This window comes from Gymnoscopelus microlampas (genome assembly GCF_963454915.1).
Source record: "Gymnoscopelus microlampas genome assembly, chromosome: 20".
NCBI classification, from domain to species: domain Eukaryota; kingdom Metazoa; phylum Chordata; class Actinopteri; order Myctophiformes; family Myctophidae; genus Gymnoscopelus; species Gymnoscopelus microlampas.
Genome location: NC_139957.1, coordinates 47,707,457 through 47,725,567, shown reverse-complemented (window position 1 = coordinate 47,725,567; position 18,111 = coordinate 47,707,457). Strand labels below are relative to the sequence as shown.

The following is an 18,111-nucleotide window of genomic DNA, read 5'->3' as shown; positions in this document are numbered from 1 at the left end:
TTTATCAGACAGAATGGACATATCCTCTCTCTCTCTCTCTCTCTCTCTCTCTCTCTCTCTTCCTCTCTAGAAAAATCATGAAAATGTGTGCAAAATCTTTGAATATTTAGTTGTAGTTTAGTTTTAGTTTTTTCTTTACATTTTTAACTGAAATCCTCTGGGGGTCCCTGGAACAAAATATTTTTGGTGATAGGGGTCCGCGGCCAAATACATATCAGTGTGGGGGTCCTTGACATGACAATGTTTGAAAACCACTGATATTATAGAAACATAAGTTAAAAAATAAATACATAATTGGGTTTAGAAGACATTAGTAGAATGAATCCCCCAGAAGCAAAGATTTGAGTTACAAATGTTCACTTTAAAAATATATATGTTCAAAGATTTGCACCATTTTTTCAAATTTTAGAAAAATAGCAGATCTACAAGCTGGTAGTGTGGCACTCTGTGCCGCGCTACGAGCTTGTATATCTGCTATTTTTGAAAAGCCCTAAGAAATCTAAAAATGCCACACAGACGCGTTCCCGGTCTTATGGATGAACATAATGTGTTTGGTTTCATCTCTTCACAGACACAGATGATCATGTTAATACAGGGGTCTTCAACAGGGGGTCCGGGATCCCCTAGGGGGTCCTCAGAGTTACTACAGGTGGTCTGCCAAATCTTTGTGATATGATTTGTTATTTTTCCTTAACCACTAGAACCCTAGCATCCCCTTTCTGAGGAGAACTTTAGCCAAAAATAGCAGATCTACAAGCCCACAACGCCTCGCGCTGCGAGGCGTTGTGAGCTTGTAGATCTGCTATTTTTGGCAAAGAGGCTATAGGTGTAGAGGGAAAAAAGAGCAGACCACGTAAACAAAACATGTTGAATCTGAAACACAATTTTATATGATATAGAGGGGGTCCCTGCTTCATCTGTCTCTCTGAACACGTTGAAGACCCCTGTGTTAACATAATGTGTTTGGTTTCATCTCTTCACAGACACAGAGATGATCGTCTTCTAAACATCGGAGCGTTTGGAGGGAAACGAAACAACATGGCCGCTTGTATCGACAGCGGCAGAGTGGGCTGGGTGGAGTTCACGGAGGAGCCTCCGGGGGGCGACACTGAGAGCCAAACAGGTACTATGTAACGTTCAGCAGTTCAAAAAGGTCTCAATGGCACCTCAACAATGAGGATCTGGGGTTTTATAACATAAATACAATATATAAAATATAAAATACAATAAAACTAGAAAAAGTGCTCCTCGGAGCACAGGTCTCCGCCAGGTCAGGTAGGTTATTGTGGGGCAGCAATGTTCAAAATTCGGCAATCAAAATGGAATATGAGAAATGGGACAGATCCGTCTGCATCACATGACTGTAGAGATACTGTGTAGCGATTTGCGTGATGTTTGGACAAAATCTGTAGGAGTAATATCAAAACATTTGTAAAGCAAAAATCGGCCTCCTGGTGGCGCTATAACAGGACAATGTGAAAGGGGTGGCATGTCGTCCTCGGCCTAGTGGGAATGCGTGTGTCACGGCATTCGGAAGCTGCGTTTATGATTTGAGGCATTTTGTTGAAAATGAGCAACTCCTGCAAACTCTGGAAGCCAATCTTAGCCAATAAGGATGGAATATGAAAAAACGGACAGATGCGTCTTTTTATTATTTTTTTTACTACATTTTTATCCCACGATTTTGTAACCCTATTTTTAACACCCAGTGCCAATTCTCTAAGTGATCCTGGGCACTACCTTCCCTCTGCCAACCTAGGGAGGCCAGGGCCGAGCTCATGCCTCCTTCAAAGCATGAGAGCCTACAGACCTTCTTGTCACCTGACAGGGGGGAGTTTCCCCGGTAGGACGTAGCACGTGGAAGGAACACGTTATTCCAACCAGTTCCCTTCCCCTCCATCAGGCGCCCCGGCTGGTCAGGGGGAGGCAGTATATTGACCAGGATTACTGCATGTTTTTGTGAGGGTACCTACCCTAGGAGACACGGGGAGAACATGCAAACTCCACACAGAAAGGCCCTTTCGCCAACCCCACCTAGGGTATGGGCGCTGATGACTCGGAGGAGAGAACACGCCCCCAGCGCCCACAGCGTCCCCTGTGGGAATAGAACCCAGGACCTTCTAGCTGTGAGGCGACAGAGCTACCGACTGCGCCACCGTGCCCCGGACAGATGCGTCTTGATCACATTACTATAGGAATGTGTACCGATGTGCGTGATGTTTGGACAAAAATGTGTTTTTCAAAAATTGGCCTGCTGGTGGCGCTATAACAGGCCCATGTGAAAAATGTTAACTGGTTCTGCTCTGGCCTCCAGGGAGTGTGTGCACAGCTTCACGGCCATCGGTCCAACGTTGTCGGAGATTAGATGTTAACGGACGGACGGACGGACGGACGCACGCACGCACGTACGCACGCACGCACGCACGCATAATAATAGTGTGTGTATTGTCATTGTATTGTCAGATCCAGGGAGCAGCATGGACACCCAGCCTGCTGATCAAACCCCTCCCCCACCCAGCAGCACCCACTGGGTGCTGTTTGAGGAGAAACCATGGGCCTCCCCCTCCACCCCCCCCACCCCCCACACACAGCTACAAGGTGTGACACACACACACACACACACACACACACACACACACACACACACACACACACACACACACACACACACACACACACACACACACACACACACACACACACACACACACACACACACACACACACACACACACACACACACAGGCTAAATACACACAGGCTAAATACAATCTGTAAATACAAACCTTTTGCGTTTACAGGCAGTAATTATTTAAAATGTGACTTTTAGGGACTTTTGACATGAGAATAATCTATGTAATCTATATCTAGTTAAGACAGGGTTAGGTTAAGACAGGGTTAGGTTAAGACAGGGTTAGGTTAAGACAGGGTTAGGTTAAGGACAGTTTTGAAAGTGAGTAGGGTTTTACACTCCTTTACTCCTTTAGGTTTGTGTTGCATAGCATGAAGAAAGACTTCATTTACGTTAGTAAATGAGTTAGTATTTTGACAGGTACATGATGGGTATCCACATGTTGTGGTGTATCAAGAATAGAGATGTCCCGATACCATTTTTTCCTTCCCGATCCGATTCCGATACCACAACTTGTGTGTGGGCCGATACCGATACTGATACCGATACCAGCGCGCTTAAAACAATTATAACAAAATATGATTATTATAATTTTAACAGCTGTATACTACTGTAGTACTAACGACTAACCTTACATGATGTGATTGCTGTCATCAGGTTAAACCCTTTGTAAAACATTAAATAATAAGAACGTACAGAGAATGAATGCCACAGAACCTGTTTCTTTTATTATCCAACTTTTGAAAGGCATTTAAAATGTAAACATTAAGTTTTAAAGCTGTTTGTTTTGTTGTAACAGTTACAACAAACAGTAGTGCAATGGCATTTGTAACATTCAAACTTTAAGTGAGCATCTACTCAGTAAACAAAAGAAATCTGTATCTGTTTGCTTCAAACAAGTTGGCTACACATACTGTAGAACTTAGTACAGGTCAGAATACAGTTACTTAGTGCAACAAATAACAATAAAGAAGAGGTAACTGTAAGTTCACTTTGAACAAGTAGGCTACAGACAATTGAATTAGCTGTACAGGAATAAGTGCAACTAAAAGTAGTTTCTTTTTTTTAGAAACACTAACATTCAAAATAAATAAAAATCACAAATTACAGGGTAAAAAGAAATAGCAGCATCTATGCTTGTTCACTGTAAAAAACAAAAACTTCACTTCAAGTAGGCTTACACATTGTGTGTATAAAGCAGTACTGCTCACAATTCCAAGAGCAATGGCAAGTTCTTCTTCAAGAAGATGATCATTTCTGCTCTCTCTCCATCTAGCCTGTTTCTCTTAGCGTCGATAATGTTTGAGGCTGCACTGAACAGCCTCTCACTATCCACACTGAACAGCCTCTCACTATCCACACTGAACAGTCTCTCACTATCCACACTGAACAGCCTCTCACTATCCACACTGAACAGCCTCTCACTATCCACACTGAACAGTCTCTCACTATCCACACTGAACAGTCTCTCACTATCCACACTGAACAGCCTCTCACTATCCACACTGAACAGTCTCTCACTATCCACACTGAACAGTCTCTCACTATCCACACTGAACAGCCTCTCACTATCCACACTGAACAGTCTCTCACTATCCACACTGAACAGCCTCTCACTATCCACACTGAACAGTCTCTCACTATCCACACTGAACAGCCTCTCACTATCCACACTGAACAGTCTCTCACTATCCACACTGAACAGTCTCTCACTATCCACACTGAACAGTCTCTCACTATCCACACTGAACAGCCTCTCACTATCCACACTGAACAGCCTCTCACTATCCACACGGAACAGTCTCTCACTATCCACACTGAACAGCCTCTCACTATCCACACTGAACAGCCTCTCACTATCCACACTGAACAGTCTCTCACTATCCACACTGAACAGCCTCTCACTATCCACACTGAACAGTCTCTCACTATCCACACTGAACAGTCTCTCACTATCCACACTGAACAGCCTCTCACTATCCACACTGAACAGCCTCTCACTATCCACACTGAACAGTCTCTCACTATCCACACTGAACAGCCTCTCACTATCCACACTGAACAGTCTCTCACTATCCACACTGAACAGTCTCTCACTATCCACACTGAACAGTCTCTCACTATCCACACTGAACAGTCTCTCACTATCCACACTGAACAGCCTCTCACTATCCACACTGAACAGCCTCTCACTATCCACACTGAACAGTCTCTCACTATCCACACTGAACAGTCTCTCACTATCCACACTGAACAGTCTCTCACTATCCACACTGAACAGTCTCTCACTATCCACACTGAACAGCCTCTCACTATCCACACTGAACAGTCTCTCACTATCCACACTGAACAGCCTCTCACTATCCACACTGGTACATGGAGCACAGAGAAATTTAGCAGCAGTGGCAGCCAGGGTGGGAAACTGTAGTTTGTTTTCTTTCCAGTATTGGAATGGGCTGTCTGATCGTGGGATGGTTTGCTGTGACAAATATGTATGTATTTGAACCTGGGAGCTTGTGCTGCTACTTGCCCCACCTATACCTCCCCATGCCCCACCTACCTCCCCATGCTCCTGGAGGATTTGGTGAAATGCACTCAGCAAGCTGCTCTTTCTGCCACTGCTGCTGCTTGCCTCAGCCTGTGCTTCCATGCGTGGGCCTTCTGTGCTGGCTCTGCTGCCCCAGTGGTCCTCAAAGACTCAGACTGCTCCATCTTCTCCACCTCTTTGGTCAGCTTGATGCTGTCTTCACTGTGAAGTATCTGACATGACAATAAGAGATACTAAGTGTCTAAACAAACAATAACCTCCTTCTAAGTGTAATGATTCATTTTGTTGTAATTATTTTTATTCTGTCCAGGAGGGGGCACTCCTCATTTGCTTTGGAAAATAGCTGATCTACAAGCTCACAACAACAAGCATTGTGAGCTTGTAGATCAGCTATTTTCAACAGATTACAAATGTTGACACATTTTTATCTTATGGGGGTTGCTGGCACAACATCTATTCAATGGCCAAATACATATCAATCTGGGGGTCCTTGACATGAAAATGTTTGAGAACCACTGGTATGGGGCATTATTATGAGTGTAATTAGATTTACAATGCTTTGTTGCAATGGAGTTTGATTTCAGAATTCAGAACTTTATATACATAGCTAGTATCTCTTGATGGTGACAAATAACTTAATGCAATATGATGCTGTTTAGCCATTACTCATGTGTTAAATAAATATTAATATTAATAATAATTACATATTTAGACTATTACATTATTGTTAGACAATTGACATACCGGTCTTTGTAACGTGCATCCAAGAGAGTGGCAACTGCATACAAGGGCTCCTTTTCCACGTGTCCAAATCTTTTGACGACAGCCTCAAGGAGGGTGGTCTTCATCGTCTTTATACCACTGTCCTCCGGGGTGTCTCGGGCAAGCACCCGTTTTAGCGCGGTAACGGAGGGGATAACGTCAGCTGCAGTTGAGGTGGAGAAGCTAATCCGTTTGGTCAGTTCTTCAAATGGTGCCAGAACGATCGCGGTTTTCTCCAGCAAAGCCCATTGGTTGGCTGTGAGGGTCACTGGCAGTTCGTAGTCACAGCTCCATAAGATGAAATGGATCTCTTCTGCTCCAACATACTCTCGATCATATAGAACGTACTGTTCCACCTCGTTGCCACGTCTTGGTGCAGACGCTTGATGTCCATTTGGAGCTCTTTCTGGACCCCCGCGAAACGTGATGTAGCCAGTGGCGAGTGTTTGAAATGCCCAATAATTTTTCGAGCATTCGCCAGCGCATCTTTAACGCTCCTCTGTGACAGCAGTCCTTCATTCACCACGAGTTGGGTCGAATGGGCAAAACATCCCAAACTCGCCACTTTCATTTCCTCCATTGCTTTCTTCATATTGCTTGCGTTATCTCGCAAAACAACGTGAACTTTAGCCTTGATGATGTTCCATTTCACAAGCATCTCTTCCATTTTTTGGGCAATAGTGATGCCACTATGTGACCCGGGGAATTCACTTGCGTGCAGCACAACACTTTTAAGTGCGTATGTGGAGCTGTCCACCCAGTGTGCTGTTAAACTAATCATAGAAATTGGGCTCACTCCTGAGCTCCAAATGTCGGTGGTAAAGCTTATAGCCTGTACATTATTTAGTTGCTCTGCAACGTATTCCCTAACAGTATTAAACTGCTTTGGGAGGGAAGTTTCTGTTAGATAATGACGACTTGGTAATTTGTACCTTGGCTCCAAATGTTCGATTAAACGGCGAAATCCAATGTTTTCAACAACCTGGAGGGGCTGGTCATCTAGAACAATGAATTCTATCAGTTTCTCGGTTATCTTTGTTGCTTTTGGGCTGTCTTTGGCAAGTTTCTCCCGTCGTTCAAATGAGGCCTCCAAACTTTGCTGCTGCTGTGGTCCTGGATCCTTTCTTTTTTTCGTGTTCTCGAGGTAAACATCGCGCTCTTTTGCGTGATTTTTCTGCAAGTGCTTAATCAGGTTGCTGGTGTTAAATTTGGCGACCTTTGTGCCACCCCTCGGAACATCTTTCTTGCAGACGGTGCACTTAGCTGTTGTGCTGGTGGGGTTTTCTACTGTAAAATATTGCCAAATGGCCGACATTTTCAACTTTTAAACTCAAACGACACTCTCCAGTCTCCACTAGCAGCACCGGCGAGACCGCATGCTGCGTTGCATTTGTTTACTTTTGGTGGCGCAGCAAAGGCATCACGTGAACAAAAAAAAGGGGGAATCGGATCGGTGCATATTTGGCGTTCTCGCCGATTCCGATATGACCAAATAAGGACATATCGGCCACATTGCCGATCTAGGTATCGGTATCGGGACATCTCTAATCAAGAATCCTGTTTCCATCAAGGTCCTGTATGATGGAATACCAAGAAGATATGAACCAGGAGAATGAGACTATAGCAGGACTCTGGGTTCTGTGAGAACCAACACACAGCCAGTAGGATGGTTCTGTGAGAACCAACACACAGCCAGTAGGATGGTTCTGTGAGAACCAACACACAGCCAGTAGGATGGTTCTGTGAGAACCAACACACAGCCAGTAGGATGGTTCTGTGAGAACCAACACACAGCCAGTAGGATGGTTCTGTGAGAACCAACACACAGCCAGTAGGATGGTTCTGTGAGAACCAAACACACAGCCAGTAGGATGGTTCTGTGAGAACCAAACACACAGCCAGTAGGATGGTTCTGTGAGAACCAAACACACAGCCAGTAGGATGGTTCTGTGAGAACCAAACACACAGCCAGTAGGATGGTTCTGTGAGAACCAAACACACAGCCAGTAGGATGGTTCTGTGAGAACCAAACACACAGCCAGTAGGATGGTTCTGTGAGAACCAACACACAGCCAGTAGGATGGTTCTGTGAGAACCGACACACAGCCGGTAGGATGGTTCTGTGAGAACCGACACACAGCCAGTAGGATGGTTCTGTGAGAACCAAACACACAGCCAGTAGGATGGTTCTGTGAGAACCAACACACAGCCAGTAGGATGGTTCTGTGAGAACCGACACACAGCCAGTAGGATGGTTCTGTGAGAACCGACACACAGCCGGTAGGATGGTTCTGTGAGAACCGACACACAGCCAGTAGGATGGTTCTGTGAGAACCGACACACAGCCAGTAGGATGGTTCTGTGAGAACCGACACACAGCCAGTAGGATGGTTCTGTGAGAACCGACACACAGGCATCTTTTCTTCCGGTCTTACCTTCACAATAAAGTGTCTCCCGTTTACCTCTCAATGCATTTTACAGGTTAGAGAGATTTTCGCTTTTTTCACTATTTTAAATAAATAAATATATATATATATATATATATATACATATATATATATATATATATATATATATATATATATATATATATATATATATATATATATATATATATATATATATATATATATATATATATATATATATATATATATATATATATATATATATATATATATATATATATATATATATATATATATATATATATATATATATATATATATATATATATATATATATATATATATCTTTTTACTTGGGTTTCCCCACAGCAACAGTATTTAAACAGAGCTGAGACTCAGGAACAGGTTCACATCAGGACATGTTGGAGCTCCTGTTCATTCCTGATTTTACGGTTCAGTCGCCTTTACACCACACTCCCTGCTCCTCTAAACCTTTACACCACGCTCCCTGCTCCTCTAAACCTTTACACCACACTCCCTGCTCCTCTAAACCTTTACACCACACTCCCTGCTCCTCTAAACCTTTACACCACACTCCCTGCTCCTCTAAACCTTTACACCACACTCCCTGCTCCTCTAAACCTTTACACCACACTCCCTGCTCCTCTAAACCTTTACACCACACTCCCTGCTCCTCTAAACCTTTACACCACACTCCCTGCTCCTCTAAACCTTTACACCACACTCCCTGCTCCTCTAAACCTTTACACCACACTCCCTGCTCCTCTAAACCTTTACACCACACTCCCTGCTCCTCTAAACCTTTACACCACACTCCCTGCTCCTCTAAACCTTTACACCACACTCCCTGCTCCTCTAAACCTTTACACCACGCTCCCTGCTCCTCTAAACCTTTACACCACACTCCCTGCTCCTCTAAACCTTTACACCACACTCCCTGCTCCTCTAAACCTTTACACCACACTCCCTGCTCCTCTAAACCTTTACACCACACTCCCTGCTCCTCTAAACCTTTACACCACACTCCCTGCTCCTCTAAACCTTTACACCACGCTCCCTGCTCCTCTAAACCTTTACACCATCAACAGGAAGTAGACACAGCATTTGATTGGTTATTGTCTCATCAACAGGAAACAGACACAGCATTTGATTGGTTATTGTCTCATCAACAGGAAACAGACACAGCATTTGATTGGTTATTGTCTCATCAACAGGAAACAGACACAGCATTTGATTGGTTATTGTCTCATCAACAGGAAACAGACACAGCATTTGATTGGTTATTGTCTCATCAACAGGAAACAGACACAGCATTTGATTGGTTATTGTCTCATCAACAGGAAACAGACACAGCATTTGATTGGTTATTGTCTCATCAACAGGAAACAGACACAGCATTTGATTGGTTATTGTCTCATCAACAGGAAACAGACACAGCATTTGCTCCACGGCCAGTTTCTGGAGTGCGGCGCCCCCTTCAGACGGCAGCTGGAACTACACCCAATCGGAACACAGCTCGGTCAGCCAATCGGAGCACAGCTCGGTCAGCCAGTCGGAGCACAGCTCAGTGAGCATGGGGGCGTCGACCGGCGACCTGCCCTCCCTCAACGCGGAGGAACTGACCAATGAGGAGGCAGCACACCGGCACACGCCCAGTAAGTTGTGTGCAAAATTCACGCGTGCATTCTGAATTCACAAAGACGTGTTTAATATCACATGTTTAATATCACATAGACGTGTTTAATATCACATGTTTAATATCACATAGACGTGTTTAATATCACATGTTTAATATCACATAGACGTGTTTAATAGACCAATTATTTGTTTACTAACATTGAGACTGGATGCACAGGTGATTGTTTCACGCAATCAATTCTCAACCTGTTGTTTTAGGGTGCGCTGGTTTCAGCACACCCCACCCCCCTCTAACCTCTAACCCCAACCCCCTCTAACCTCTAACCCCAACCCCCTCTTGTGTGTTGGCTAGTGAGGCGCGTCCTAGTGAGACCTGACAGAATGGGTTTCATTGAGCGCATACTGGTTCTTATCAGTGTGACGTGGTCTGTTAAGGGGTCTATATGACGTCATTTAAGAACTGTGCTCCTCTCCTTCTCTGGGAGCCAAACGGTGACCCACCCATAGGCCAGCGAACAGCGCCATCTAGTGGAAAACCACTGAAAACACAAATCTGGTCATTCAGTCAAAGAGTTCAGGTTGCAAAGTTACAGTTAAAGAAAGAGTAAGAAAATACTGTTGTGTTCAGCAATACAAGGTCAAAGAAAAACACTGAACAAGAAGCATCAACGATACTGTTCTGTCCTCACAAAACGTTGTCCCCATGAACGTATGTTCAGCGAGACAGACAGCTTGCTCCAAAGAACAGGCAGTAGTGTTGATTTTAGTAGCTTTACTGGAGTAAGTGTGAAAGGATGATGCCATGTGTAAACTATGAAGGGAGAAGACAGTGGTGTGCACAGACATTTTGAGGGGCAGGTGCTCAAGTAAATTATACTTTTTTTTGTGGTCTGCTCTTTTTTCCCTCTACACCTATACTGTACCTCTTTGCCAAAAATAGCCGATCTACAAGCCCACAACGCCTCGCCCTGCGAGAAGATGAGTACCTTGAAGTTGAAGCAAAACACAGAGTAGACAAAACAGAGACTGTGTGTGTGTGTGTGTGTGTGTGTGTGTGTGTGTGTGTGTGTGTGTGTGTGTGTGTGTGTGTGTGTGTGTGTGTGTGTGTGTGTGTTACTATAGAACCAGGATGTCCTCACAACTATAGTAGGATATGACAGACATACGTTAGTGATTATTTTATGGTGAAAAGACTTCTAGATATGAGGTTATTATTATATAATATATATTATATTAGGTTATAATTATATAATATATATTATATTAGGTTATTATTATATAATATATATTATATTATGTTATTATTATATAATATATATTGTATTAGGTTATAATTATATAATATATATTATATTAGGTTATTACTATATATTATATTAGGTTATAATTAGGGATGTCCGATATTATCGGCCTCCCGATATTATCGGCCGATATTAGCATAAAAATTGATATCGGGAAAATATCGGTATCGGTAATTAAGAGTTGGACAATATCGGTATATCGGTTATCGGTAAAAAAGCCAATATCGGACAACCCTAGTTATAATTATATAATATATATTATATTAGGTTATTATTATATAATATATATTATATTAGGTTATAATTATATAATATATATATTATATTAGGTTATTACTATATAATATATATTATATTAGGTTATTATTATATAATATATATTATATTAGGTTATTATTATATAATATATATTATATTAGGTTATTATTATATAATATATATTATATTAGGTTATTATTATATAATATATATTATATTAGGTTATTATTATATAATATATATATTATATTAGGTTATTATTAGGTTCAGGATTAGACATTTAGAGATCAGGTTTTAGGGGATTTAAAGATAAGAGTTTTGATTTTACACTCAGTTGCACGCCAGTGTTGTGACGCTGAAAAGTAGCAAATCTACAAGCTCACAAAGCGTGTGTGTGTGTGTGTGTGTGTGTGTGTGTGTGTGTGTGTGTGTGTGTGTGTGTGTGTGTGTGTGTGTGTGTGTGTGTGTGTGTGTGTGTGTGTGTGTGTGTGTGTGTGTGTGGGTGTGTGGTATGGCCTCTACAAGCTCACACAAGCCTCTGCTATGCAGCCTGTCTGCCGAGCCGCGCTATTGGCTGACAGCCAGCCCCCCTCTTCCCCTGCTCGTCCAATGAGGCGGCTTTGTGGCCGAGCCCTGGGCTAGAGCACACACACACACACACACACACACACACACACACACACACACACACACACACACACACACACACTGTAGGGAGACACACTCACACAACCTGACTGCATCACAACACGACACCGGTGAGCTTTTTCTACTTCAATACTTTCATATTTATCATTTAGTTATTTATTAATAAACAGTTAGTTAACAGTGTAACAACTTCTCAAAGGAACATGTGGTGAATAGTGTGTTAACTATAAAACTATGACGGACATGCTCTACCTTTTTCTACTGACCAAAACTACACCTAAACTATGACTAAATAAATAAACAATTTAATAAAAACACTGACTAAAATATATGGAGGGACTAGAGGAGAAGAGATCCAGTAGAACTAAGACTAGAGGAGAAGAGATCCAGTAGAACTAAGACTAGAGGAGAAGAGATCCAGTAGAACTAAGACTAGTGGAGAAGAGATCCAGTAGAACTAAGACTAGAGGAGAAGAGATCCAGTAGAACTAAGACTAGAGGAGAAGAGATCCAGTAGAACTAAGACTAGAGGAGAAGAGATCCAGTAGAACTAAGACTAGAGGAGAAGAGATCCAGTAGAACTAAGACTAGAGGAGAAGAGATCCAGTAGAACTAAGACTAGAGGAGAAGAGATCCAGTAGAACTAAGACTAGAGGAGAAGAGATCCAGTAGAACTAAGACTAGTGGAGAAGAGATCCAGTAGAACTAAGACTAGTGGAGAAGAGATCCAGTAGAACTAAGACTAGAGGAGAAGAGATCCAGTAGAACTAAGACTAGAGGAGAAGAGATCCAGTAGAACTAAGACTAGAGGAGAAGAGATCCAGTAGAACTAAGACTAGAGAAGAGATCCAGTAGAACTAAGACTAGTGGAGAAGAGATCCAGTAGAACTAAGACTAGAGGAGAAGAGATCCAGTAGAACTAAGACTAGAGGAGAAGAGATCCAGTAGAACTAAGACTAGAGGAGAAGAGATCCAGTAGAACTAAGACATGTCATTTCATGTGTGGTCGCGCTCCGAAAATAGCCGATCTACAAGCTTTGTGAGCTTGTAGATCTGCTATTTTCGTCACATGGCTGAATATAAATCAGACATTATGACGTCATCAATACACACCAAAAAATGACTTTAGTCGACTAGAGTTCAACATTCACTCTGTGAGTCAGTTTGACTCTTATCTCTGATCAGAGTTTGACCTGATAACACCTGGTAACACCTGGACCCTACAGGGTGGAACGACTGGGAGTTTAATGTTGGGGGGTGTGTGTGTGTGTGTGTGTGTGTGTGTGTGTGTGTGTGTGTGTGTGTGACTGTGTGTGTGTGTGTGTGTGTGTGTGTGTGTGTGTGTGTGTGTGTGTGTGTGTCTGTGTGTGTGTGTGTGTGTGTGTGTGCGTGTGTGTGTGTGTGTGTGGGGAACAGGGAGTGTGTAGTGTTTGTTCAGGAAGTGGCCGCTCTTCTCTCAAACCTTTGATTTCCATTCAGCCAAGTCTTTAAGAAGCCTCATTAATCCTCTGAAAATAGCAGATCTACAAGCTCACAGCATGAATGGGTCTTTACTGGGTTAAGTCGTACTGTTAACAAGACATTTGTGATTTCATGGACAGTATTGTAGGTTGCTGTAAATATACAGTATATATGGAATTCTCCTGTATGACTCATACATGTCATGACTCATACATGTCATGACTCATACATGTCATGACTCATACATGTTATGACTCATACATGTCATGACTCATACATGTCATGACTCATACATGTCATGACTCATACATGTCATGACTCATACATGTCATGACTCATACATGTTATGACTCATACATGTCATGACTCATACATGTCATGACTCATACATGTCATGACTCATACATGTCATGACTCATACATGTCATGACTCATACATGTCATGACTCATACATGTCATGCTAAATTCAATACCGACATATGAAACATTTACTGTATAAAGGAAAATTATCCTTGTAAATAAGCTCTGTTTAAAGGTAGTGTACGTTATATTTATTGGATAAAACTCTTGTTTGAAACTATTGTTTGCTTTTAAAACAAAAGTGAAACTCTTGGTTGGTTCTCAGACGTCTCGGGACAGACAGAGAAAACAGAAGTGAAAATTGGACGACAGAAACACGTTTTATTGTGAGTCGTTTTCTCACGCTTTGGTCTTCCTCATTGGTCAACGTGTCGACAGCTGTTGCCATGGTGTTGAGACGTAAACAAATAAACACCAATAAACTGTAAATAACTTTATCATGTTATTACGGTACGTAAATATGTCAATCTTTCAATCTTTCCCTATAAGATACAGTTTGTATGTCACAAAGAAAACTTGAGAGAATATCCGTTTCTAATAGATAGATAGATGGATGGATGGATGGATGGATAGATAGATAGCTTATACCTCTGTAGTCTACTGAAAGACAATGCTGTCCAGTCCAACAACAGTTGAAGAACAGAATCCAGTAAGAACTCAGTTCATTTACAAGATGCTTTTAAAAGTAACGGCCCACAATGCAACACTGTAATTCACCTAAACTGACTGTAACAACAGAGCTACTGCAGACACAGCAGTACAATGATTCAGTGACACAAGGTGTGTGTGTGTGTGTGTGTGTGTGTGTGTGTGTGTGTGTGTGTGTGTGTGTGTGTGTGTGTGTGTGTGTGTGTGTGTGTGTGTGTGTGTGTGTGTGTGTGTGTGTGTGTGTGTGTGTGTGTGTGTGCTGACATCGGCAGAGACCACAGAGCTAGACGGTACTGAGTCAGCATGGCTGCTGTGGTGCACACACACACACACACACACACACACACACACACACACACACACACACACACACACACACACACACACACACACACACACACTGTGTGTGTAGCCTATGTAAAGTACTAGACACTGGATAGAATAGATTTCTACTTATTTTCTTCTCGTATCAAAGCTTTTATTTTATTCAGTTTGTACGTTAAATGTCATTCTGTCTGTCTGTCTGCCTGCCTGTCTGTCTGTCTGTCTGCCTGTCTGCCTGTCTGTCTGTCTGCCTGCCTGTCTGCCTGTCTGCCTGCCTGCCTGCCTGCCTGCCTGTCTGCCTGCCTGCCTGCCTGTCTGTCTGCCTGCCTGCCTGCCTGCCTGTCTGCCTGCCTGCCTGCCTGCCTGCCTGCCTGTCTGTCTGCCTGCCTGCCTGCCTGCCTGCCTGCCTGCCTGCCTGCCTGTCTGTCTGTCTGTCTGTCTGCCTGCCTGCCTGTCTGCCTGCCTGTCTGTCTGTCTGTCTGTCTGTCTGTCTGTCTGTCTGTCTGTCTGTCTGCCTGCCTGCCTGTCTGTCTGTCTGTCTGTCTGTCTGTCTGTCTGTCTCACAGTGATGATGTAACGTGTCTCTCTCTCTCCCAACAGACCTGTCTGTCTTCACAGAGGATGAGGGCGGGGACATGATGGACGCTGTCAGTTGGACGTCCAGCAGCCAATCAGAAGCCTCCTCCAGAAGCACCTGGGTGACCTTCGACGAAGACGGCGACGACGGCGCCGGTGTCCGGAAGGCCGCCGCCCGCTCCGTCCCACGGCCCGGCCGGCCCCCTTCCTCCTCTCACATCCCATTGGACGGCCAGCTTCAACAACAGGACGCAAACAGCAACCTGATTGGTCCTCTTCTTCCCCCTCCCGCTGCCTGGAAACACAACAAAAACCACAGTTACGGCGTTGAGCGCCACCTACTGGACCTGACCCCGGGACCCCCTTTAGGGTATGTATGGTTATTGACAGCCTATAGCAGGGGTCTTCAACAGGGGGTCAGGGACCCCTAGGAGGTCCTCAGAGCTACTACAGGTAGCTCTGCGACAAATCTTTGTGTGATATGATTTTTTTACCTTAACCACTTGAACCCTAGAATCCCCTTTTCCGAGGAGAACTTTTTCCAAGGATTCGTCAGTGATGTCACATCACGGTCGAATCCTTGGTATCTTTATGCCGTTGCTACTTCCGTGTTGCATAGCAGTGACATCACTGTTGAATCCTTGGTATCTTGAGCCTTTCAACGTGTTCCAGCGCCGTCAATACAAGCTGTATTTTTCACGCTCGCGGTAGTGAAACACTAAACAGGATTATTATTATTTCATGTCAACATTCAGAAGATGTAACTCAGGTAAAGTAATGAGTCACTCTACAAGTTTAACTAAGGTTTTCCACCTGTCGTTTCTGACACAGACATAGAGTCAAGACGATCATCAAGGCTAATACAGACATAAGGATTTTTTAATCATCCTTTCCTCGTTAATAAACACCATTTAGGGCAATGATATAACATGATGTAGTGAACTGTCAGCAGGTCCGTGGTAACATAAAGGTTTGGAACACCGGGCCTGTAGTATATGTCTATACTAGTTTATACTGTTGTTCTTATTGATGTTATTTCTTTGTATTGCTGTGTCCCCCGGTACCAGCGGACCCCCTGGGGCTACCTGTGGACCCCCTGGGGCTACCAGCGGACCCCCTGGCCTGTACACCAAGAAGAATCCCTTCCTGGACGCAGAGTTCAGTGACATCAAGCCCTCGGCCATAAACCCCTTCAGCTCTTATTTTGAAGAGCAACCCCGGAACGACAGGAAGTGGCAGCCGCTGCTGCAGCAGAGCAACGGCGCTCCACAGGGCAGCGGTCTCGGCACCTTTGGGTTCTTTGAGTCGTCGACCGACGAGGAGTCCCGAGGTCTGGGCTGCACTTATTTATTTTCTCTCACCTTAAAGGGGAATACCACTCATTTTCAACATTGAACTATGTCTTTAATAAACCTTAGAGCTGTTGTGTGGAAATAAGAAAAAAGCCCCCCCCCTTCTATGTCACCTAGATATGGATAATTGATTGAGGTCATGTGATCAGTTACATACTTTTGGCTCCGCCCTCTAGGCTGCTGCATTCACTAGAACGGAGAATCTGACTTCCAGCTGAAACAGTGTGTTTAATATAAAGAATTATTAGAGCATTTTCAGCCTCTTGATTTCTATTATCTACACGTACTATGTCTGAAATGTGATATATAACCAGGGGTGCACATAACTGGTGCGCATGCGCACCCAAAATAAAAAATGAGCACCACATCAGACGACGTGAGGCGCTTTTGCGCACCAACAGCTGGGACAGGTATTTCCAAGCTTTTATTTTTTAGAAAAACTAAAAAATAAAAGCCTGGAGATCGAGGACGCATGCTGCACGTGATTGTGTCAGTGTCTCGCATCGCCTCGCTGCGTGCACGCAGCCAGCAGCGGCTGTTTAGAGGCACTCGTCACCGATGATGAACGCACCGTGATGGTGCAAAACATGCCGTGAACGTCCCAATCTGGTGGATAAAAGCATCGCAGCACAGGGCAGCAACCTTGGGGGCTTCACCAAACGATATGAGAGATTGTACCATATGCAATTTGCAAGCAGAGCGTCCTCTTGCTGATGTTCTGATTCTTTTCAGACATCCATCAGCACTGGAACGGTGATGGGACCGGGGGGACATTGGGGACACTGGGGGGGACAGACAGGGCGGTGGTCTGTGACGGTGGTCCACCATGTGACACGCTGGTCCTGGACCAGCTGAGGGGTCTCCACATCGCCGACCCGGATGGAGCAGGAAGCCCCGCCCTCCCAGATGAGCCGTCGTTAGAGGAAGAGGAGGGATTGGACGACGGCCCCGAGGTTCTGGAGAACCTCTACCAACCAGAACACATGAACCCTCGGGTGGGTTAACCCAGCTCAACCCTCTAGACCAGGGGTCTTCAACAAGGGGTCCGGGACCCCTAGGAGGTCCTCAGAGCTACCACAGGGGAGCCGCCAATTTGTTGTGTGATTGGAATGTTTTTTTACATTAACCACTTGAATCCTAGCATCCCTATTCTGTGAACCCTAGCATCCCTAT

General features: G+C 43.9%; 1 protein-coding gene across 2 annotated transcripts in view; it reads left to right on the top strand.

Moving 5' to 3' along the window:
- Positions 1-18,111, top strand: part of ston2 (stonin 2) — a 45,327-nt gene that overhangs the window by 4,304 nt on the left and 22,912 nt on the right. Inside the window, exons 2-7 of one of the 2 annotated variants that reach the window (XM_084044750.1) lie at positions 984-1,123; positions 2,464-2,598; positions 9,796-10,026; positions 15,611-15,956; positions 16,654-16,916; positions 17,671-17,933. In XM_084044750.1, the coding sequence (XP_083900876.1) occupies positions 1,039-1,123; positions 2,464-2,598; positions 9,796-10,026; positions 15,611-15,956; positions 16,654-16,916; positions 17,671-17,933 (1,323 nt within the window). In that variant the 5' untranslated portion in view covers positions 984-1,038. The remainder of the gene's footprint in view (positions 1-983; positions 1,124-2,463; positions 2,599-9,795; positions 10,027-15,610; positions 15,957-16,653; positions 16,917-17,670; positions 17,934-18,111) is intronic. The other variant, XM_084044751.1, reaches the window with a different exon arrangement.